We start from the raw sequence: 24,475 nt of genomic DNA, 5'->3' as shown, positions 1-24,475 counted from the left end.
TAATTGATGCAGTCAGCTACTACACAACCTGTTGAATTTCTTTCTTACACTCTGGGATATGTATTTAATCACAGTAAATACACAATTGGGTGTTTAAATTCTACCCATCTTCCTAATTATTTATTACAAAGTCTTAAATGGTCTCCTCTGAAATTAGTATTGGAGTAAAATAAAACCTTGCTGATTTTAAAGAATGGCTCTGCTCTTTAATTAAATTCTAACCTTTGTCTTAGCATTCATACCCAATTTCTGACTTACACTTAGCTCCTCAAGCATGTTACTGTTTTTTAAAAGATTCATCAGTCTGTCTTCTGGGAAGTCAACAAGTTGTGAATGACAACCTCTGTAAGTTTACAATTATCCAAGTCTTCTTCCACTGCAATGATTTGAGGTAAATGTTCAAGATGTGCTCTCAAAATTCCAAATTTGGTGCTCACCAGCTACAACAGATTGGAGAATCCTCTAACAATTTTGATATAGAAACATAGGGTTGAAAGGAACCTTGGGTGGTCTCCTAGACAAACCTGTCCAGTGCAGGAATTCTCATACCATCTTAAACAAATGACTGTTCAATCTATTCTTGAAACCTCCAGTGAGACACCCACAACTTCAGGAGGCAAGTTATACTACTGTTTAACAGCTTTCACAATTCTCCTTATTTCAAGTTTGGATCTCCTGCCATAAGGTTTTTACCCATCAATTCTTGTCTTACCACTGTATGCTGCCTGAAGAGAATAAATTTACATCCTTATCCTATGATATCCCTTCATGTACTGGAAGACTGCTCTTATGTCGCCTTAGCCTTTTCTTCTTTAGGCTAACAATACCAACTTCTTTGATTTGGTCTTGGTAGGATTTTGAAAGCCAGAATTTGACATAGTATTCCAGATGCAGTGCAGCATAGAGCTGGCTTTATTTTCACTTCCAATGATTTTGATGCTATACCTCTGCTGATGCAGTCCAAAACTGCATTGGCTTTTCTGGCAGCACATGGCTAGCTCATACTTAATCTGTGATCTACCAGGACATAAAGATCCTTTTCGCAAGTTATATGGTGGAGCCAGAGACTGCTTATTTTGTACCTGTGCATCTGGTTTATCCTGCCTAAATCCACAACTGTAATGGAATGTATGGATGATCTTGGGGAATGAGAGGAAGAGATGTTGCCTAGGAAACAATCAGGTATGAGACGCAAAAGCCCAATGGCTTAATCGTCAGAAAAAGAAATTTAGGAAGGCCCTATCTTAATGCATCAAGCAACTAAACATAGCAGGGGGAAGTTTGTACTGCGAGATTCTGTCAATGTAGTGTTAATAGAATGGGCGTTGTACTTACCTGATATGCCCCTTCTCTCTATGCTATCACGGCAGTCAGGATTGGGTAGGAGATCGGTTGCTGGCCAATCGGACCGAGTCTACTGGAAGGTTTTAGCTCCGCCTCCTCTAGCTTAGCTCCAGTTTGAGGCGAAGGTATCCAGCAGACTGACATGTCTATAGAAATAAAACAGAGATGTGAGAAACACACACACACCCATACATACCCCCCGGATACCGACCAGGGTGGGACTGACTGCCGTGACAGCGTAGAGAGAAGGGGCGTATCAGGTAAGTACAACGCCCATTCTCCTCCTGGCTGTCACGGCAGTCAGGATTGGGACATACCAAAGCCACATGTCCTACAGGGAGGGATCAGGTCGGACAGCTCTGTAGAACTCTTCTGCCGAAGGCAGCATCCGCTGAAGCGTAAGTGTCCAAACGGTAATGCCGGATAAAGGGTGTCACCGAGGACCAAGTCGCCGCCTTGCAGATTTCTTCCCACGGAGCTTGAGTGGCCCATGCCGCAGAAGTGGCCGCACTCCTGGTGGAGTGTGCAGTGAGGTGTTGAGGAACAGGTAAGGATTGTGCATCGTAAACGGTGGAAATGGTAGCTCGAAGCCAACGCCCAACCGTGGTAGAAGTGACCCGGGAACCCATAGATGACGGCTGAAATGAAATGAAGAGGGCTTCCGTCCTCCGGAAGGTAGAAGTACGGGCCAAATAAATCTTCAGAGCCCTGCAGACGTCTAGGGTGTGCCAAATTTTTTCAAGGTGGTGACGTGGGGAAGGACAAAAATTGGGGAGCACGAGCTCCTGAGATCTGTGAAAAGTCGAGTTGATTTTTGGAATAAATGCAGGGTCTAAACATAGCACAACCCTGTCCTTGTGGAATAAGCAGAGATCAGACAGACGGAAAGGGAGGCGAGCTCCGATATCCGACGGGCAGATGTAATCGCCACCAGGAACGAGACCTTGAAGGAGAGGAACTTCAAGTTAACGTCACGGAGAGGCTCAAAGGGAGATCTGGTAAGTGCAGTGAGTACTTTGTTAAGGTCCCATGTTGGAAATCTGTGGATGACTGGTGGGCGTAGGTTTGTGGCGCCCCTCAAGAAGTCCCAAATAAGGGGATCTCTGGAGAGAGGAATTTCTGACCCAAATTTCAGGACAGATGATAGTGCAGCGACCTGACGGCGGAGGGTATTAGGGGCTAGACCGGAAGCGAACCCGTCGTGCAGAAAATCTAACAGTTGAACCACAGAGACCGAGGCAGGGTCGATTTCGTGTACGGAGCACCAGCGTAGAAAGGACTTCCATGTAGAGTTGTAAATACGGGTTGTGGAAGGCCAACGAGCTGCCAAAATGATGGAGATAGCCGGAGGCGAAGCCTTAGAAGCAGCTAAACAGAGCCGCTCAACCTCCAGGTGGTAAGCTGGAAGGATTGAGGGTTCGGGTGGAACATGTTGCCTTGCTGTAACAGTATCAAGTCATCCGGAATGCGCCACGGAGGGGCTACAGACAGCGCCACAAGATCTGCAAACCAAGGCCTGTGAGGCCAGTGGGGCGCAAGTAGAAGAAGCTCCGCTTTTTCCTGCAAAAGTTTGCGGACTACCTTGGGTATCAAGGAGAGGGGGGGAGCATAAAGCAGGGGCCCCCGAGGCCAAGGACAGCGCAATGCGTCCACTGCCTCCGCTTCCGGAGACGGGAAGCGTGAGAAAAACCGAGGCAGCTGCTGATTGTTGGATGTGGCAAACAGGTCCGCCTGAGGGAGGCCGAAACGTTTCGTTAGCAGTGTGAAGAGGTTGGGAGGAAGACACCATTCCGTGTGGTCCAGTGGAGAATGGCTCAGGGCATCTGCTTGGACGTTTTCCTTTCCGGCAATATACTCTGCCCGAAGAGAGCTCAGATGGGACTCGGCCCAGAGACCCAGGCGATGAGTCTCCTGCATTAGAATCTGGGAATGCGTTCCGCCCATCCGATTGATGTGAGCCTTGGTGGAGATATTGTCCGTTAGGACCAAGACATCCCGACCGACCACGTGGGGCAAGAACTCGAGGAGGGCCAGGTAGACGGCCCGAAGTTCGAGGACATTGATGCTGTGAGACTGCTCCTGCAAGGTCCAGCGGCCTTGAGTCGTGATGGAGTTCAGATGAGCCCCCCAACCCAGGAGGCTCACGTCAGTGGTGACGACGATCCGTTGAGGCTCTAGGAACTTGCTTCCCCGGGACAGAACTGGGGAGACCCACCAGCGCAGGGATTTGATCACCTTCTGAGGAAGGAGAATTGTCTGGGTGGAAGTGGACGAGGCAGCCCGTTGGAAGGGTAGCAGGAGCCATTGGAGTTCCCTGCTGTGGAGGCGAGACCAAGGAACGATTCCATAAGCTGATACCATTTTACCTAATAATGTGGACAGGTCTGAAAGAGAGGCAGACTGGCGAAGCCGTACGCGGTTGGCCAAAGAGGATAGGCTTAATTGGCGGTCCCGGGATAAGAAAACCTGCTCTGTAAGAGTGTCAATAACCGCACCCAGGTGTTGTATGCAGTTAGACGGGACTAAATGGCTCTTGGCCCAATTTATGGAGAAGTCATGAGCCGCAGAGTGCGGATGGTCCTGTCGAGGTCCCTCTGAGCTTGGGTAGAGGATTGGGAAAGGATGAGAATGTCATCCAGATAGAACATAGCTCTAATGGGAATGGAGCAGATATGGGCCATAAGGGTCGCCATTATCTTAGTAAAAACTCTGGGGGCAGAGGATAAACCAAAAGGTAGGGCTGTATACTGAAAGTGATGTCCATTGTAACAAAATCTAAGAAATTTGCGGTGACCACGCCGAATTGGAATGTGGAGGTACGCCTCAGTTAAATCAATGGAAGTCATATAGTCCCCACACCAGATGCCCAGGAGAATGGTTTGCAGCGATTGCATCTTAAACCGATGATAAGTTATGTGTCGGTTTAATGATTTCAGGTCGAGAATGGCCCTCCAACCCCCCGAAGCCTTTGGAATGAGAAAGAGACGTGAATAGAAACCTTGGCCCTGCTGGGCAAGGGACACAGGTTGGATAGCTTTGATTTCCAATAAATGCTGGATGGATGAGACCATCCTAGCATGTTTGACAGGGTCCGAAGAGACAGGACACCAGAGGAAAAGCTTCGGAGGGATGGAGCGGAATTCTAGAGAAAGGCCGAAACGAATCGTAGATTTGACCCAGGCATCTGATACAGTAATATCCCATTGGGAAACAAAGTGGGACAGGCGTCCCCCAATAGCTTGGGAGGATGCTAGATTAACGGGACCTCCTAAAGGGGCGGCCCCATCCCCCTCGAAAGGGCAGCTTGACATTAAATCGGGAACCCTGCCTAACCTGCTGATCCGTAGGGGCAGGACCTCTGGACAAGAAAGGGCGCTGCGGACGTTGAGCTGACTGAAAGGGATCCTGGTTTCAATAGGAAGATTGACGAAAGAAGGATTGAGCTCGGTTGTCGGGCCGTCGATTTAGAGCAGGCAACACTTTGCGGTGGTCCTTTGTTTCCACTAGGAGTGGGTCAAGTTGCGCACCAAAACGCTTGTCTCCAGCGAAGGGCGAAGATGCAAGACGCCATTTATTTCTAATATCCGCCTGCCAGTTGCGGAGCCAAAGGACACGGCGGGAGGTGATGGAAGTCCCTATGGCCTTGGCGGAGAAACGGGCCGCATTCAAGGTGGCATCCGCGGAGAACTCTACTGCAGCCATGATCTTGTTGAGATCCTGGTATGAACGGTGGTCAGAAGAAGGCAAGCGAGCTTGGAGCTGTCGGAGCCAGAGGATAGTGGCTCTATTAAAAAAGGACGCCACGGACGAAGCTTGTACGGACCAGGCAGACGCTTGATGGCCCTTAATCAAGGTCCTCTCGGCCTTCTTCTCCTCCGGGCGCAAACACTCCTCTGGCGGACCTGCCAGGGGAGACGAGGACGACAGAGCCAAAACAGGCGCGTCCACAGAAGGAACCTGAAGTAGTTGTAAAAATTCAGGAGCCATATTATAGAATCGTTTATTGAGATTGTTGGGCACAGGGCCCGAACTTGGAAGAGACCATTGACGGAGAATCACATCGGAGAATAATTTGGGGGCAGGTACCACCTCCTTCTGAACGGTAGGCTCTTGAAAGAGAGCAGAAGTTGGGTCAGCCGCAGCTGCAGAGGAGTCCACTGATGACGAGGCACCTCCCAAATGGGTCACATTCTGGGCTTTGAAGAGTAAAGAACGAAACATTTGAGGACGGAATAAGCCAATAAAAGAGGGCTGATCCGGCTCTAAGCCATCATCATCAGATAGGTCATGTTCCACAATGGGATCTCCCTCAGATAGCGAATCCTGGCTCACTGAGTCTACAGGTTCATCAGGTTCCCTGATATCCGCCATATCTTCCTCACCAGAAGGAGCTCTGTGGGAGGCGTTGGAACAAATAGGTGCAGAGGCCTCAGAGGGAGCCCTCTGTTGAAGGCCCTGTGAGATCCCCAGCTGGATGGCGTCAGATATCAGAGCTGCTAAAGCCGGAGGAATGTCTGAAAAGACCTGGGGAGCTTGGCTAGGTAACGGAGCTGCCGCACACTGGGACATAGGTTGATCAGTGACTTGAGGCATGGAGTCCCCTTGTGCTACTGGAAACACTGATTCCACTTCCGCATTGAAGGAGGAACCTTCATGGACTGATTGATCGGGAGAAAGTGCTGGGGTAGGTCTGAGAGGGGCATCTCCAGTAGAAGAAGACTGGTTAGGCAAGGCCTCTAGGCAGGCAGAGTTAGGGTCGGGATTAGATGCGGTCTGGGCCTTTTGAAAAGCTTTCTCAATAGCCCTGTGTCTTCTCTCCTCCTCCCTAGATGGTTTGTGCGCTGATGGGAGGGGAGGGGGTGGCGCAGTCACCCTCCTAGATTTGGCAGCTGTCCCCTTAGATGAACCCTCATCAGGATCGTCCATAGCGGGACGTTTCTCTTTGGCAATAGGATGGCGGGAATGGCACGATCTAGATGCGTCCGCCATTTTGAATAGACAACGCTGAGTCAAAATGGCCGCCTATGAGGGAAAATAAAGTAAAAAACCCCCAAGGTACTTGCGCTTGAAAATCGTCCGCCCAGGGAACTCCGAGGTCAGCCGCAAGCCTGCTGGCTAGATGTAGGCTGTGAGCGCCGTAGAAATCTTTGTTGGGGATGATTTGCCCTCGTTGCCGCCTGTGAGCGTGGGAAGGATCGGCGCTAAAATGGCTGCTGGGATGATTAGCCCTCAACACAGCACTCACCGCCCGAACTCAAGGCGAGAAGCCCGGTAGCAGACCCTGATAACTAGCCGAGGGGTCTGGAGCCACACATCCGCCGATGACAGGTGGGAAAGCCGGGAGACGCAGCAGGCCGAACCTGTGCACGCGCCAACGAAGCCACCAGCCGGTGGCAATCTAAGCAAGCTGCGGTCGCAGTCAGAAGTGAATTTAAGTCAACCGCTAGCTAGGGAATTAGGCAAAAAGCGAAGTCACGTCTGTTCCAAGGTCCAAAGGAGCTAAATCAAGTTAATTAGTAAGAGAAGGCTATAGACACGGCTGTCCTGGCAGACCAAGTCGAAAAACTGGAGCTAAGCTAGAGGAGGCGGAGCTAAAACCTTCCAGTAAACTCGGTCCGATTGACCAGCAACCGATCTCCTACCCAATCCTGACTGCCGTGACAGCCAGGGAGGAGAATTAATTCATCTAATCGTATTTCCTGTTTGGTCTACCTTGGAGGCCGACAAGAACTTTACATGTCTTATCATTGACCAACCTATTATTGTCCAGTAATAAGGTGTTCAAGTCTCATAACATCCTTTTGGACCTTGAGCCTAACTCCAGCCCCACCACATTTTACTGTATATCATCTGCAAATTGTATGAGGATCCCTTCCATTACTTCACATAAGTACTTTATGAAGATGTTGAAGAGATCTGGGCCCCAGATAGCACTCTGAGGTATCCCACTGCATACCTCCCTTTATGTAGATGTAGGCCCACATACACTGGCTGCAATTGTTCACTGAGCTGCAAATCCATCTTGTAGTAGGACCATATACTTCAAATCATTCCAGTTTATTAAGAAGCAGCTATGGTCTACTTTATCAAATGCCTTACTGAAATGTAAGTACAGGTAGGGAATCATGGACATGACCTTAGAGAAAGTTTTCAGTGAGTGTTATAACATGTTACTTAATTTGAGGAATCTTTAATACTAGGGAAAGGATTAAGAGTTTAGAATACTTAAAATTGCAAATTAAATTTATTTATTAATCAAATCTATATTAACCGCCCATCTCACTGAAGGTGACTCTGGACAACACACAACAATGATTGAAACAAGTGGCTCTTCTCCAGTCTTCTGGCACTTCTCTTATACTTCAGGATTTTCTTAAAAATTTCAGTTAATGGCTCTGAGGTAACAGACTTCCTACAGCACTCTGGGGTGTAACCCATCCTGTCCAGGAAACCTGAATTCATTCAAACCAGCTAAGTGTTCTCTCACCAATTCCTTGCCTATTTTGATCTGCAGCACACACAAGTAAGGATAGGAATTAAACAATTCAGCCTTCTCCCTGTGGCCCATCAATATCTTGCCATCTTCACTAACCAGTGGTCCAACTGTTTCCTTGACTTTCCTCTTATTCTATACAAACCCAAAAAACACCTTTATGTTATTTTTGGTTTATATTGAGCCTTAGTCTTTCTAACTCTATTTTGCAGATTCAGGCTATAAAACCAATTGTTTAAATTTAGATTACAGAAAGCAATACATTAAGACTTGTATCAATCAGCATGTCTGAGGAGCTATTGCCTTGATGACTACACCAATGATTTTAATCACGTTTTACACATTTATTCAGGGCTAGGCTATGAGACTGCATTGGTGTGAGTTGTTTAAAATTCAAAGATGATTAAAAAGCACTGCCCTTCACACATTACAGGGTACATTTTCCACACAAGATTAATTTTTTTTATAGGTGACATTACAACATATTAAGCTGCCCCCCAAATATATCTGTTTTACATCTTTTAAATTTTGTAATTATTATTTAGTCTTTGATACAATTTTTATGTTTTTAACTGACTGTAGCTCACCCTCATGTTGCTCTTTGACCCTAATAAAGGTTGGATTTGATCACAACATGCCCCCAAACCAATAGTTTCTACTTTTCTATTTTCTACTAAGCTGTCAGCTAAAAGCTCAAATAAAACAGAAAAACAGACAATCCAACAAGAACTGTACAGATTACAGAAATAAAATCAGGTCATGAAAAGGACAGAAACTATTAAACTATACTTTGATCTCTTCCTGCTTTGACTTTACCCCGGTTCCCCAAGCCAATGTAATCAGTAATGTTGAAGTCACAAAATGCATCCCATTAAATTTCACCTTTTCACTTAAATTGAAAATTTTACATGTTCATATTTACCACAGCTTTGCCAGTTAAAAATAACAAAATGTATGTTATTGCTGGCCAGATAAAAGACATAAGGAAATTAGGTTATGAGGTATAATTATTTATGCTGAGGGGGGTGGGGGAAGCTGTTCTTAATCAGAATTGGAAAAAAATCATGCCTCATCTCTCCACCCTATCTAGCAGATGAAAACTGCAAGAGAGTTTTGGCTTCTACAGTACATCACAGCAACAACTCCAAATCTAACTCCCTCCAGATGTTCCTGTGATCATTTAATCAAACATCGAAAGCACTCTCTGGACAAGCTCTCATGCTGATTAGAAGAATTTCATACATACAATCCCACAGTTTAAATGCATACAGTAGCAACTGGGCTTTTGTTATTATCAGCATCATTTTTAAATGTACTACCTAAGTCAAAGTCTTTTAGAACACAAATGAGTCATTAAGGAAACAACCCGTTATCTCCTAAATTATAGAACATTCTTCCACATATCTCGACATCTCTGTTCTTATAACACAATATCCAATGTTCCAAAAGAGCACTTAAAGTAGGATTAGATTAATTTTTATTATAGCCATTCAGCCAGAACACACAATACACTTCAAATATATTCAGAGACACACACTACTAAAATCCATTGATATAATAAAGGATGAGCATAAAACATAAAATAGAAGAAAAATAATAGTGGTGATTTATCAAAATTAGTCCAATTCTTTAGTCACAAGTACAATGAATTGAAAAAAATAGAAACACAAAATGGAGGAACTTGGGAAGACATACAGAATCTTGATCAGGGAAAAGAAGCTACAAAGAAGCTTTTATATTCTTAGGTCAGGTATGTCTTCAGAATGCTCCAGATGAATGTCAACCAGGATTTCCTGTAAGGAGCATAGCAGAAGAGCATATGGCCACAGAGCCACCTCTGCATGGACATGTGGTGATGTAAAATATTGTTACAATCAGAGTGAATGATTTTTTAAAAAAAATCAAAAAAATCAGATTTTTTTTATTTAAATCGGATTTTTTTAAATAAAATGCTTTTTGAGGAAAATATATTACCATCCAAAGGTTATTCCATCATGAAATAAAGATTAGTTTTTCAATTATGTAGAATAAGGCTGTATATATTTAAATTTTTTGGTAAATAAATTCCATTAATCCATTCACAATATCATGCTCTTCCAGAGGTTTTTGTAAGATTATTGGGCAGTTTCTCTGCCTACAAGGTATTATCACAGATGCTTGATTTACTTTTGCAGTTCTCAAAATTGAATTTGACTCAGCAGAGATCACATGCCTCTTCTTCACAGCAAAAATGTTATAACATGAACAGAGTTGAGAAAAAGACCTTAATCCTATCCTGAGAGGTTCCTGACAGAGCTTGGGCCATTCCCAGAGACTCTGACTCACGACTCGGCTGAGGAACTGGTGGCCGCCTGGGATAGGGCGGCCGCTGGAGCCTTGGACCGTGTTGCGCCTTTGCGGCCTCTGGCTCAGTGCCAATCTCAACCAGCTCCTTGGTTCTCCGAGGAGCTGAGGGAGATGAAGGGCTGGAAAAGACGTCTAGAGAGCAATTGGAGGTTCAGCCGTACCGAATCTGACTGGACACTGGTGAGGTCTTATATCAAGACCTACCTAGTGGTGATAAGAGTGGCGAAATCCAACTATTTTTCCACTCTTATTGCATCTGCAGAGAACCGCCCAGCCGCCCTGTTTAGGGGGACCTGTTCTCTCCTCCGGGTGGGAGCGAGGGAGGATCCCTTGCAGGGTAGAGCTGAGGATTTTGGACAATTCTTGCATGATAAAATCGCTCAGATTCGGGCTGGCCTGGACCCCGATTGGATAGCCTCAGATGGGACGACGGAGGTGAGTCTTGAGAGTGTCACCTGGGAAGAGTTTGACCATGTGACTCCTGAGAACGTGGACAGGATTTTGGGGAGGCTTAATGCTACCACGTTTACTGGACCCGTGTCCCTCCTGGTTAGTGCTGGCCTCCCAGGAGGTTACACAAGGCTGGTTTCAGGAGATTACCAATGCTTCATTGAGTGAGGGGGTCTTCCCATCTGCCCTGAAAGAGGCAGTGGTGAGGCCCCTCCTCAAGAAGCCTTCCCTGGACCGGCTGTATTAGCTAATAATCGTCCTGTCTCCAACCTCCACTTCGCGGCGAAGGTTATTGAGAGTGTGGTGGCGCGACAACTTCCTCGATTCCTGGATGAAGCTGTCTATCTAGATCCGTGCCAGTCGGGCTTCAGAGCGGGTTACAGCATGGAAACGGCATTGATAGCATTGGTTGATGATCTCTGGAGGGCCCAGGACAGGGGTTGCTCCTCTGTCCTGGTCCTCCTAGATCTCTCAGTGGCTTTTGATACCATCGATTATGGTATCATGCTGCGTCAGCTAGAGGGGGTGGGAGTGGGGGGCACCGTGCTACGATGGTTCTCCTCCTTCCTCTCTGACCGTACGCAGTTTGTGTTGACGGGGGGGCAGAGGTCGACCTCAAGTTTCCTCACTTGTGGGTGCCGCAAGTGTTGGTTCTCTCGCCTCTTCTGTTTAACATTTGTGTGAAGCCGCTGGGCGAGATCATCCGTGGCTTTGGGGTGAAGTGTCAACTGTATGCCGATGACATGCAGTTGTACATTTCTACCCAAGGCCACCCCAATGATGCCCTTGACGCTGCCTGGAGGCCGTGTGGATCTGGATGGGGAGGAACAGGCTCAGACTCAACCCCTCCAAGACTGAGTGGCTGTGGCTCCCGACGGCCTGATATAGCCAGCTGACACCATCGCTGGCTATCGGGGATGAGATCTTACCCCCCTCAGAGAGGGCTCGCAACTTGGATGTCCTCCTGGACTCACGGCTGTCCTTGGAGGATCATATGATGGCCGTGGCCAGGGAGGCCTTTTATCAGGTTCGTCTGATCTCCCAGTTGCGTCCCTTTCTGGATCGGGATGCCCTGCGCACAGTCACTCACGCCTTCGTCACTTCCCGGCTGGACTATTGTAATGCTCTCTATATGGGGCTCCCCTTGAGGAGCACCCGGAGGCTCCAGCTGGTCCAGAATGCAGCCGCGCGAGTAATAATGGGGGCAACTCGTCGCTCCCATGTAACACCCATCTTGCGCGAGCTGCATTGGCTCCCGGTGGTCTTCCGGGTGCGCTTCAAGGTGTTGGTTATCACCTTTAAAGAGCTCCATGGTTTAGGACCTGGTTATCTACAGGGCCGCATTCTGCCACCAACTGCCTCCCACCAATACGCTCCCACAGAAAGGGCCTCCTCAGGGTGCCGTCAGCCAAACAGTGTAGGCTGGCGACCCCCGGGGGAGAGCCTTCTCTGTGGGGGCCCCGGCCCTATGGAATGAACTGCCCCCGGACATACGAAGGATCCCCAACCTCCATGCCTTCCGGCGCGCTCTGAAGACCCTATTATTCCAGCAAGCTGGACTGACAGGATAAAGTTTTTTAAATTGAGTTTTGATAGGGGGTTTTAAAATGATCTTAGTTGGATGTTTTAAATTTGGCCGAATGATTTAATTATTTTAATAAGCTTTTAATTTTTGTTGTACATTGTTTTTATCATGGCTGTTCACCGCCCTGAGTCCTTCGGGAGAAGGGCGGTATACAAATATAATAAACTAAACTAACTAAACTAAACTAACTATTGTTCTACAAACCTATGAATAGAGAATCAACCCCTTCAGTGCTAAGTTTCAAGAAGTTCAGTGAATAGAATAGAAACAATATTTTTCTGATTGTTTGGAGTGGAATAGATCTGCATAAGAAGAAAGTGAAACTAAGTGTGAGGAGGAAGGGGCAAGCAGACAAGCAGTACAAAATGAAAGTGAAACTTTCTGAGCACAATACTGCACAGCCACAGACAGACAAGTCTTTGGATCTTTTTGTGTGTTTGACCTGAGGTTTATCACATTCTTTCCTTGGAGGAAAAAACCTATAATGGCAGCAGGCCGTAAAAGAGACCCAGTTTGGCAATATTTTAATGAAGTTCCTTTACCTATCGGTAAGGCAGGCATGCGTGCAAACTGCAAACACTGCAACAAAGAAATGCAAGGCCTGGTGGCCCAAATGAGGCAACATCATGAGAAGTGCTGTGATGAAGATGACCAAAGAAACACATTTGAACAGGCAGGATCTTCAGGTTGGTAAACATTTTTATTGAATCATATTTCTAAAGACTGCCTTGAACTGTCATGTTTGAGCAAAATTATATTTCTTATTATTACTGCATGTTACTGTCATTTGGTACAGTTATGAAGAAAAGCAAATATTCCTTTTCGGGCAGTGCTGTGTACAATAAGCAGAAATTGTATAAACAATAAAATAACAGCATTGACTTTTTTGTTTAGGGGAATTCATGGATTCTGGAAACTATCCACCTTCAAGATCACCATCCTCCTGTTCTACAGTTTCAGAGTTATCCATCCAGGATAGTGCTTCATTAGCATCATCATCATCAGACACCCACAGGGACAAGTACTGTCTCCAGCTCATTTTTTGGCAAATATTGTCAATATCCAGTATCAGGGTCAAAACTTAAGTGCTGAGGAAGAGGAGTTAGCTATGGCATGGGTATCAAGCAATCATCCATCTGTAATGCCAACTATAATAAACTTCAAAGGTAAGGGGGAACCATTCAAGAAATATATGTTTGCTGAAGATATTTTAAAGAAAGTCAAACCAGTGAACTGGTGGAAGTCACTTAAGCACTTGGATTTAGAGACTGTTCAAGTAATGATTTCACTTTTAACAGCAGCTTTTAACAGCTTCTTCTGCAGGCGTTGAAAGAATATTCTCTTCCTTTGGACTCATTCATTCTAAATTGAGAAATCGTTGACCCAATAAAGCAGGAAAGCTTGTTTTTCTTTTCCAGATTATGAACAAAGAAGAAGTTGAAGATGAGTGAGCTACAGAGGACAGTATTTAAGTTTTTCATGTGTAGGCTGGGCTATTTTAAGTTTCTTAAAATATATATATATTGTTTAGCCAAATTAGTTAACAAACATGGATGTTTGTTTAAGCAAATAACATATGCTGTAATGTTATTGTTTCAGTTGAATAAATCTATTTAAATTGTTATTATTAAGGTAATGATTATTTTTCTCTTTCCTAAGTACAACAGAAAAGTTGTCCAAATATGAATAATTAACCTATTAAACTGGGGATAAAAAAACTAATATGAAAAGTTGTTATTCTAAAAATCTTCATCTACTTGCATATTAAAGTTATACCAGCAAGAATTAGTCTTTATGTAGAAAACTATGATTTAAATCAAGCCTTACTGACTAATGATTTAAATCGCGATTTAAATCGTGATTTAAATCAGTTTGATTTAAATCAAATCCACCCTGGTTACAATATTCAAACAAGTCAGACCTGCAATTTACATTTTCTGCCAACATTGGGAGAGATATCTTATTAAGTCTTTGACGAATTGAAAACATCTACATGAGAATCTACTGTAATGATGACAATATTCGATGATATAAGAAGCCCAAATAGTGGAAGGATAGAATCAGAATGCACACCCCAGGTCCCTTTACAAGGACAAGTTTTTGAATGACTAAGTAAGCACAGAAATTTATTTCAATCATAGACAGAAAAATACAGATATCTTTGATAATATGTTATCTTCCACAGTAGGTTTCTTTAGATGCATACAATAGACAATAGATACATACAAAAGACAATATGTATCTTTAAATTTTACCAGAAATATTTGTGCAAGCATGCAAAACTTTCTAATCTAACTAGACCAACAGTACCAAGAAAAATGGTAATCACAATGCTTCCATTCTTTTGAAAACATATCAGACTCTTAACCACTGCCTAATTGAACAGCTGGAGATACATATTCTATAACTAATAACTCCCTGGGACAAGAATCACTCCGTTCGTGTGTATAATTTAATACATGCATTATATAATATACACATTATAGCTTTAAGATTTTTAAATGAATGGTGTTGCTTTATCTCAAATACAAACTTTTGAAATGCAACACTATTTCATTTGTCATATGTAAAAAAAATGCAATGCTATTAATTTGGCTGGAATATGATAGATGTTATACTGTTAAAATACTGAAACATAATAGCCTATAATTTAAAATTAAAATTAGCACTATAGGAACAATTAGCATTTGCCCTTTCTCTTTTCCTTTTTTATAAAGAAACTTAAAATACACCAAGCAATGGATTAACTAACTTTTCAAATTAATTTTTTTATGTCCAAAATGCATAAAAAGAAATATGAACATTCTTTTAGCTATAATTCCAAAGTAGACAGAGTTACTAGAGCATACTCTAATTCACTACTATATATTTTAACAGAGGTTCAAGAGCAACATAACAGATGACAGGTATATTATCTTAAGATATAATATATTTTAGAGTTTGCATGGGCACTCAAGACTCCTTACCTGATTTGCATGTACTTCAAGTTGGTGGGAGGCAGACAACAGCTTATTTGTTTACAAGTTAATTCTTGAATCACATATCCTACCTCACCCAGAATAACATGAACATATCTGGGGTAAAACTGGACTTTGGCTGAGCTTGTGGTGTACCTGTCAAAACGTGTCTAAAATTCCTAGTATATCCTTATACCATTAGCAGGGAATGCTTCATGTGTGATGAGTTACAATTTAAGGCTAGTAATTTAGAATATTTATTAAATTTATATGCCACCCATCTCTCTAATGAAGCCATACTAGATGTATAAAAAAGTATGCAAATTAGTAATTTAAACTATGCAAAAAATAAGGAACCAAGAGATGAATGGTACAGAGATGAGGTCTTCTTACCCCGTCAACCACTTCCAGCAATAAGTGCTCCCCACTGGGGCCCTAATATAACTGGCAAAACCAAGTTTTAATATCCTTCCAGAGGGCCAAAAGTGTGAATGCAGTTCTCACCTCCAGTGCTAAAGTGTTCCAGAGATGGGGCCACCACTGAAAAGGCATTTTTCCTTGACCTCAGCCGCTGAAATTTCTTGGCAGAAATTCCATTAACAGGCCTATAATTCAGATTATACTTTCTCTACTAATGTCAGTATCTATAGCACATCTGGCAAGTGGCATAGTAGGTTTAGATCTTATCTCCTATTCTCTTTTTCTTACTTCACATCATTAATTTTCTTGACTTACTTTTTCCCTGTGTTTGCTTAGGGAATAACATGATGGATATGTGTGACATGGTATATGAAAACTGGTTTTGGGGATCCATGCAGGTGGCATACACATTTTTGGAAAATGAAGGCAAATGTAACTATATGCCAGAGTTTTGAAATGTATTTACTTTTCCCCCACAGTTACTGAAGCAAATTGAGTTAGAGAGTGTCTTGGGCTTAGCTTCCTACTTCCTTCTGGCAAATTACTGCTTCTCTCATCTATTTATGTCTCCCACAACAGTTATTTTGTGATAATTATTTCATTCTGTGCTAGATTCAACAGTGCTTTTAATGCAAGTGTAGATTATCAAAGTTACAAAATGTGACCACAAGGGGCGAACTTGGACACCCAAAAAACAGCACATGTAAAAACTGGAAGCCAGTTTGCTTCTGGGTCCAATTCAAGGTGAAGGTTATGATCTTTAAAGCCAGGTAAGAGGTTCAGATTATAATTGAGTACTGTCTCAGTCCCATTAACTCAGCCCATTCCACCTGGCCAGGCAGAGAAGGCAAATTGTGCATCCCATCACTTAAAAGAATTCCAACTGGTGGGGTCCAGGAAGTGAGCCTTATCTGCCATTGCCACTGTCCTGTGGAACAGTCTCTATCCAGAGGTGAGGTGGACAGGCATGGTTCTGCAGCTATGCTTGGGGCTCACAGAAAAGCATGCAGCCATGGGGCTGGTTACGCCCTGAAAGCCTCCCCCTCCCGCCTTTCAATTAAGTTTAATATTGTGTCTGGAGGCCGTGCGGATCTGGATGGGGAGGAACAGGCTCAGGCTCAACCCATCCAAGACCGAGTGGCTGTGGTTTCCGACGTCCCGATATAGTCAGTTGACGCCATCGCTGAGTATTGGGGGCGAATCGCTGGCCCCCACGAAGAGGGCTCGCAACTTGGGTGTCCTCCTGGATTCACGGCTGTCTTTAGAAGAGCACTTGACGGCCGTGACCGGGAGGATTTTTCATCAGGTTCACCTGATTCGCCAGTTGCGTCCCTTTCTGGATCGGGTCTCCCTACACACAGTCACTCATGCCCTCGTCACTTCCCGCCTGGACTACTGCAACGCTCTCTACATGGGGCTCCCCTTGAGGAGCACCCGGAGGCTCCGACTGGCGCAGAGTGCGGCCGTGCGGGTGGTTATGGGAGCAACATGGCGCTCCCATGTGACACCTCTCCTGCGCAAGCTGCACTGGCTCCCGGTGGTCTTCCGGGTGCGCTTCAAGGTTTTGGTTACCACCTTTAGAGCGCTCCATGGCTTAGGACCTGGTTATTTACGGGACCGCCTACTACCACAAGCAGCTTCCCACCGGCCGGTACGCTCTCATAGAGAGGGGCTCCTCCAGGTGCCATCAGCTAAACAATGTCGACTGGCGGCCCCCAGGGGGAGGGCCTTCTCTGTGAGGGCACCCACTATCTGGAACGAGTTTCACCCCAGAGATACGGAGGATCCCGGATCTACGCACTTTCCGCCGTGCTCTTAAGATTCTCCTATTCCAGCAAGCTGGCCTGGCCTAATTTTCTCCCCTGTTTTAAAATTCTTTTAAATCGAAATTTTAATCTGTTTTAAATTATTGGGATTTTTTAATTGTCTCGGGCTAAATTATTTAATCTGGTTTTAATTATGTCTTTTAACTTTTGTATCTATGTATTTTATTTTGTGCCTGTTCACTGCCCTGAGTCCTTCGGGAGTAGGGCGGTATATAAATCTAATAAAACATAAAACAAACAAATATTAATTTCTAATATATCCTTTTATATACTGTCTTTTATGTTTTAATATTGCTCACTTGTACACCACCCAGAGTCCCTCTGCAATATAAATGAATGGTTTTTAAAATTTGATAAATATAATAATAAATAAAATATCCTCTATTGATTAACAGGTTAACTTATTCTATGAAAAAGAAAAGTCAAGATTGACTAGTCCATGGCTATATATACTGTATAGGTCGCCACCATTGCAGAGTGCTAAAGGAGAACTCCTTATATTGTAATAGTTAACTGATGTGCAAAACTTGTTTTCAGGAACAAAATATTCTACTTTCTACAGCAATTTGACTCTTTTGAAACTGGCTTTTTCAAATGTTATTAAGAATTGAAACAAAATATTTTGGAATTCTCTGGGATGTTTCATTCCTAAAATGACCTAACCCTAAAATAGCTTTGTACATATCTTACTGCATTTTTAGGAGTATATCTTAAATTAATCCACACTCATATTCAAGTTAATTGAAGCAATATTTATGTTCATATCTCAAAGGAACACCAGACCTGAAGCTTATTAATCTTGCTGAATTTAGACAGCCAGATTGAAAATGTTTCATGCCTGAGCATGTTACAACATAATTTTGGTAAGCATTGAGTGTAAATTGTTTATTTTCACTCAGACTATCTACGCAATTCGATTGACAAATTTGTGCAATTCAAACTTCCAATTAATTTGTTATATGTTGGACATAAACAACTAAAAAGTACAATAGAGATTTAAGTCCCTACTGGCAATTCTGTTAAAGCAAAAGGTTTATGCATTTTTTGCCTACTATAGTTCACTGAGCTATAAAAAATAGCTTGAAATTCTTCTAAATAGTGTTTAAGAAATGTTAAAATTACTCCTTGAAAATTGTTTAGGAAATAAATGTTTTAATTTTTATTTCATTTAAAACCATGTATATTTCTGTCTCTTTGGGCAGGATATGGAACTATGAAATGCTTGTTCAAGTGCTAGACTGCCTCCTGGGACACTCCCAGGAAATAGACCTCACTTGGTGACATCCTTGGGCAGTGACCATTCAGTTACAAAGTAATTTTGCAACAATGCCACCCAAAGGTGCTTCAAAAGGCAACTGGACTTTTCCTTGAAGACGTTCGCTTCTCATCCAAGAAGTTCATCAGAAACCTTCCTTCTTCTCTTCTCTTCTCTTCTCTTCTCTTCTCTTCTCTTCTCTTCTCTTCTCTTCTCTTCTCTTCTCTCTTCTCTTCTCTCCTCTCCTCTCCTCTCCTCTCCTCTCCTCTCCTCTCCTCTCCTCTCCTCTCCTCCCCTTCCTTCCCTTCCCCTCCCCTTCCTATCCACCCATCCATCCATCTGGTTGTATATATCTGTTTTAAATACTATCCTCACTAATAATCCAGGTGATACTAGAGAGAAAAAAAGAGTGGCTGACTTACAAAGACATATAGAGGATCAGCTGAAGAAGACCTTACTAGTTATCTCACACTCTACACATATAAATCTCAATTCAGCTGTCAACCTACTCATTAGTCCAGAAGTGCTATTGATAAATGCATTGCAATGGTTATAACTTCAGGGATCAGACATAAGTACCATTCATTCAGCCCTGAGGTAGCTTCAAATGGTCACTGAACAAATTTATTTATTTGTTTTTCACATTTTTGAACCACCCATCTCCCTCAGGGGGGACTTTGAACAGTGAGTTGTTAACCAAGGACTACCTATATTCTGGGTGGAAAAATGTTAACACCTTTACACACAGTTTTAAATGTTTAAATAACTCAATGAGAAAAGCACACAATAGAGAGGAGAATGATCACCTTTTGCAAACAAAGACTCATACCTAATCACCTGTTTAGCAGTTACCTTGCTAAAAGTGCAAAACAGATTGGTGCAATCAATTTAATATTGGTGATTTATAAAGGAGACATTGCCAAACAAGAATACTCGTACTATTAAATGCTTCAGCTGCATCCAAGAAAGTTCCAAAGTGGATTTCTTTGCTTATATGTGCATTGTTAATATGGTGAATTCTATTAGTATAAATTGAATATTTTTGTTTAATCAATCCAGCTTAATATTTGTGTAGTTACCAATTATATGATTTAATCTGTTTGCTAAAAGTCCCCAGATGATTTTATCATCTGCATTGGAAGCTGGTCAATATAACTCAGCATTTGTTGTATAATTTCCCTTCCTGAAAATGAATGCTGTAAGCTTTTTCTTCAGTTCCATGGATCTAGAATTGTCTATGCTATACATTTTCATTAATTAATACTATTTTATCTCTATAGTTTGAATCCTTTCTTTTTGTAACTAGATATTTTTTCTCGATAATACTCCTATATTTGCATTTAGATTTTCATTATCCTCGTGACAGAATTCACAGAATTTACCTGTAACTTATTTTTAAAAGTACTTTATTTCCTTGGTTTATGGTAATTATTATGAAGCTTTTCATTAAGACTCATATTTTTTTTAATTTATTCACCCTTAATACTACTCATTTAATTGGATGAATTAATTACACCATACATAGTGAATTCAGGTTTGGCTTTTCTGTTAATTGTCAAGCTAATGAATTATCTTGTTTGGTTCCATTTTCAAAGGATCTTTATTTAATGAAAGCCATGAATTTATCTGCGTTTTATAATCCATTAAATATATTGTTTTCTTAGGTTTCCAACTGGTTCATATACAGTATATGTATAACTACAGAGTGGTTTCTTTTAAGTTGTTCCTGCATTACTTTATATTTTTTTTAATATTTGATTTGTAGTTTCCTTATTTTTTCCTTTTATTAGACACATTTTAGTTTTCTCACTACAGTAGTATAAAGTTTTCTCACTACAGTACTATTTCAAATGCACCTCAAACAGTAGCACCTAATAAACAGGATAATCTAAAAAGTCAACCAGGATCAATCTAATGGTACTTGAATAGGATACCACAAGAAAATCACAGTGTTATAGACTAAACTAAGAAGTTAAAAAAATATTGAAAAAATATATGCCATTTTATTGTTAAGAAAACAATATTGTTCATATAATCAACACAAATCAAACTTTACTTCCTCTGTGTTTAAATTTATTTTGATTTTAAATTCTTGCAAAATCATTAGATCTTTATTTGAAGAAGATTTGGACAATTATACATGTTATATACTAGAAATTATCACTAATTATAATCCAACAAATACAAATAATCAGGATTTCAGTAGCAAGCGTGGCTACCAGAATAAGAATTAAAATCTTTTTATTTAATTTTTAATTTATCTAACATTTAATTAAACTTAACATAAAGAGCAAGTGGTTATATCAAGTAAACAAAATGTTTCAAATGTATACATTTATGTAGATTTTTGGGTGCGGGGTGGGTGTATACGTGTAACTAGAAGTGCCAGCTGGGACCAAAGGCACCTGCTACATTAATAACTATGTGAAATTGCTCTGAAGAGTGATTTTTCTCATTTCTAGTAAAACATTGAAGATGTTTTGCTTTTGTGATCATGAGTTTTATAGCATCTAGAATTTTCTGTATTCCATTGAGATGAAAAATACTTGCACAACACACATGTATATAGAAGGAGTATCAGATGTTCTACTCATCATTTCTTCAGAATTCCTCATTTTTTTCTCTTTCTTTCAAGAGCACCCACAGATACAGAACTGTAGTTCTTCATATCAGACAAACATTTTTAGAATTTTCATAAATTTCAGGAGCAGATTTCGTATAGCATACCCAGTTGTTGTAAAAAGGATTTAAGGAAACACGTTATTGGAATTCTGCTTAAAGTATTTTGCATTTGAATTTTTACTAAGGAGAATTGAGGTTGTAATCTAGTGAGCAAAATATTACTTTAGCTTCAGAACAAATATCTTTCTTCCATTCGTTTTTTACTGGACAGAGAAACTTTCTCAAATGAATTGGTAAGATTGTCCTAGATGTTTGTGATTTTTGAGTAATAGAATATAAACTGCTTAACAACTGGATTTGTAAGAATCCTAATATTGCTAGAAACAATATCAGAATCTGAAAGCACAAGATACTTACTGACACAGAAGACTTCAAAATATGGTGATTAGCATGTGAAGCTCCTGGCACAAAATCAGCTGGCTGTCCCACAGTTGGATCACTACTCCTTCTAACCAAAAGTGGAGTACCTAGAAAGAGAGAAAATAATATATTTGATTAACTAGGGTTACTTTAGAAGCATTCACTTTTATAACATTATATATTTATGATAGCTTCTGTGGATGCTTCTCCAGTTGCCAGTTCAAATGAAGAGCTGGTTCCAGGGATGTTGGGGGAAGGTGTGGAGGAACATTAGGAGATTGCCTGAAGTTCCAAGCCAGGAGCTGTGGTTGCAGGAGGACAACCAGACAAGCGGCTGGCTGAACTAGGGACAGGAGAGGCACAGCTGTAGCTGGCCAGTGGAGATAAGGAAGAACTGCTTCCTCTACAAGGATATTGTAATATTTCTACAAGGATTTAGGAATACTTTACAAAACAATCAACTCTTGCTTTTTTTTAGTATGGAAAACAAAACAAAAATTATTTTGAGTGAGATTTCCAAATACGTCAGAAAAAGAAAGAAAAACATGTTGTGTGTCAATAATACAATGTATGGATTGTAAAAAAGAATTGTAAAATTGTAAAAAGGAATTAAGAAAGCATTTTACTTTACAGGATCAGTCATCAAGATTAGCAGCCTGTGATAAGCAGATTCTCCATGATTTAGTCCAATTTCCTTTTAAAAGGAATAGTCCTAATCTATTCTTAGTTCCCATAGCATTTTTTTACTCAACAGATTTAATTATAATCTCTGGATCCTTAGCCAACTGGCATAATATCTCAAACTTTTCTCTATGTAAATTATGCCAATATATATTATTCATTTTTTCATTCCTTCGAAACCTATTTCTCAACAGTCTGTATATCAGGAGATACAACTCCCTGAATGTTAAACATATATTTAGATTTGAAAATATCATAGACAATCTGTTTTTAAAATACTATTTTAGCTTTGATGCTCTTCTAAACAAGAGCCAGCTCAAATTTGTGAAGGATTATGTCTTGGTAGGAGCAAATAGTCCTTTTCTGAGCAATTCCATTTTATTTTGGTTTTTGAAACAAGAATACACTTTATACTGCTTCTTTAAGAAAACCAAAATAAAATATCTGAGTGAAAATAAGTCCAGCTGCATACACACTTAAACTATTGAGCTTTAAGTAGCTAGAATCACTTCCGTTAGAATTTGACAACTCTGAATAACAAATCTAATTAGCATGGCAAGATATTGACTGGATAGTTATCAGAGTTACCTAGATTTTTTACTTCTCTGACCCAGCCCACAGCTATGGAGTCTGCTACTAGATGAAGTAGCATTCTGGCTGATCATGCAGCGTCAAGTCAGTGTTGACTCTAAGGACATTTTCTCCAGAAGGATTTGTTCTAATCTTGTTTGTCAAGTCTTCTAATTGTGCACTCATCACTATTGTAATTAAGCCCATCCACCTTGGTTCTGGTCACTTTCTTTCCATATTTTATTGCATTATAGACTTCTTCCAGAGAGCTAAGTCTTTGATTATTGGGTCTGAAAGAATTAATTGGAGTCATTTATGCCTTATCCCATGTCTTCCCCAACTAGAGCTAATCTCTTTGATCAGGTTCTGTACATACTGTGGTTTTCTGACTTGTATATTGTTTTTGCACTAGGATAATAAGATGCTCTGAAATTCTCATTTTTCTAAGCACATTCTACAAGTTTACATGATCAATACAACTATTGCCTTTCTATATCAATGAAGTACATATTGACTTGTTCCTAGTATTCTTTGACTTTCTTAGCTATCCCTTCATCAACATTTCTTGCATTTTTCTAAAGCCATCTTGAATATTTGCCTTTTTTCTTCTCATGTAGAGTTCTAATCTGCATTGGATTATCCTAAACATTATCTTGCTAACATAGAAATTAAGGATATTGTAAGAAATTTTGCACACCATATTAACTGCAATTTGTTGGCCACTGTGTCATTCTCCAGATTATTTGGTTAGAAGCTGTACTGATTCTTCTTTTGTTTGTTATAAATATTCCATCACTTATTGTGGTTTCCCAAACTGATAATGACAGAGCACTAATCTAAAACCATTTTAGAGGTTTCTGTATATTATTACAGGTCTTTGTAAATATGGAATATCTTCAAAGGTATCTTGGATGTTAACATCTCTATTGTACAAATTCTCAGGAAATTCCTTCCAGTTTTCTTTGATCTTTTTTGAATCAGTCACTGTCTGTCCATTTGTGTCCTTTAGAATCCCAATTAATGATACAAACCTTCTTCTAAGTTTAGAGATCTTCTGGAATACATTCTGTCTTTTAACAGTTCTGTGAAACCATTTGTTAAGTTTCTTTCTGAGATTTTTATCGTTCCTGGCTTTGGATTTTTTCCAACTCTGTTCTTAGCAATTTTAATAGTTTGTTCTGAGATCCACTTTATTTTCTTCTATTTCTTCATCTTTTCCAGTCTGTTTTCACATTCATCTTTAATGTGTTCCTTAAGTTTGTTTGTTTGTTTGTTTGTTTATTATTTATTTATTTATTTATTTATTTATTTATTTATTTATTTAAATTTATATACCGCCCTTCTCCCTGAGGACTCAGGGCAGTGTACAGCCAGAATTAAAAAACATGAAATACAAATATTAAAAACAATTAAAATATATATAAATTTGGCCCAAAATTAAAAACACAAACCAATTAAAACATTTAAAATTTCTTCTTAAGCCAGCCCAGCTTGCTGGAAAAAGTG

General features: G+C 41.2%; 1 protein-coding gene across 3 annotated transcripts in view; it reads right to left on the bottom strand.

Moving 5' to 3' along the window:
- PARD3B (par-3 family cell polarity regulator beta) overlaps nt 1-24,475 on the bottom strand; it is a 568,533-nt gene that overhangs the window by 407,802 nt on the left and 136,256 nt on the right. For all 3 annotated transcript variants that reach the window (XM_060688120.2, XM_060688124.2, XM_034431407.3), the window contains exon 4: nt 21,716-21,825. In XM_060688120.2, the coding sequence (XP_060544103.2) occupies nt 21,716-21,825 (110 nt within the window). The remainder of the gene's footprint in view (nt 1-21,715; nt 21,826-24,475) is intronic.

This window comes from Pantherophis guttatus, chromosome 1 (genome assembly GCF_059756535.1).
Source record: "Pantherophis guttatus breed Tessera chromosome 1, ASM5975653v1, whole genome shotgun sequence".
Taxonomy (NCBI): domain Eukaryota; kingdom Metazoa; phylum Chordata; class Lepidosauria; order Squamata; family Colubridae; genus Pantherophis; species Pantherophis guttatus.
The sequence above is the reverse complement of the archived record's forward strand: the minus strand, read 5'-3'. Positions and strand labels throughout refer to the sequence as shown.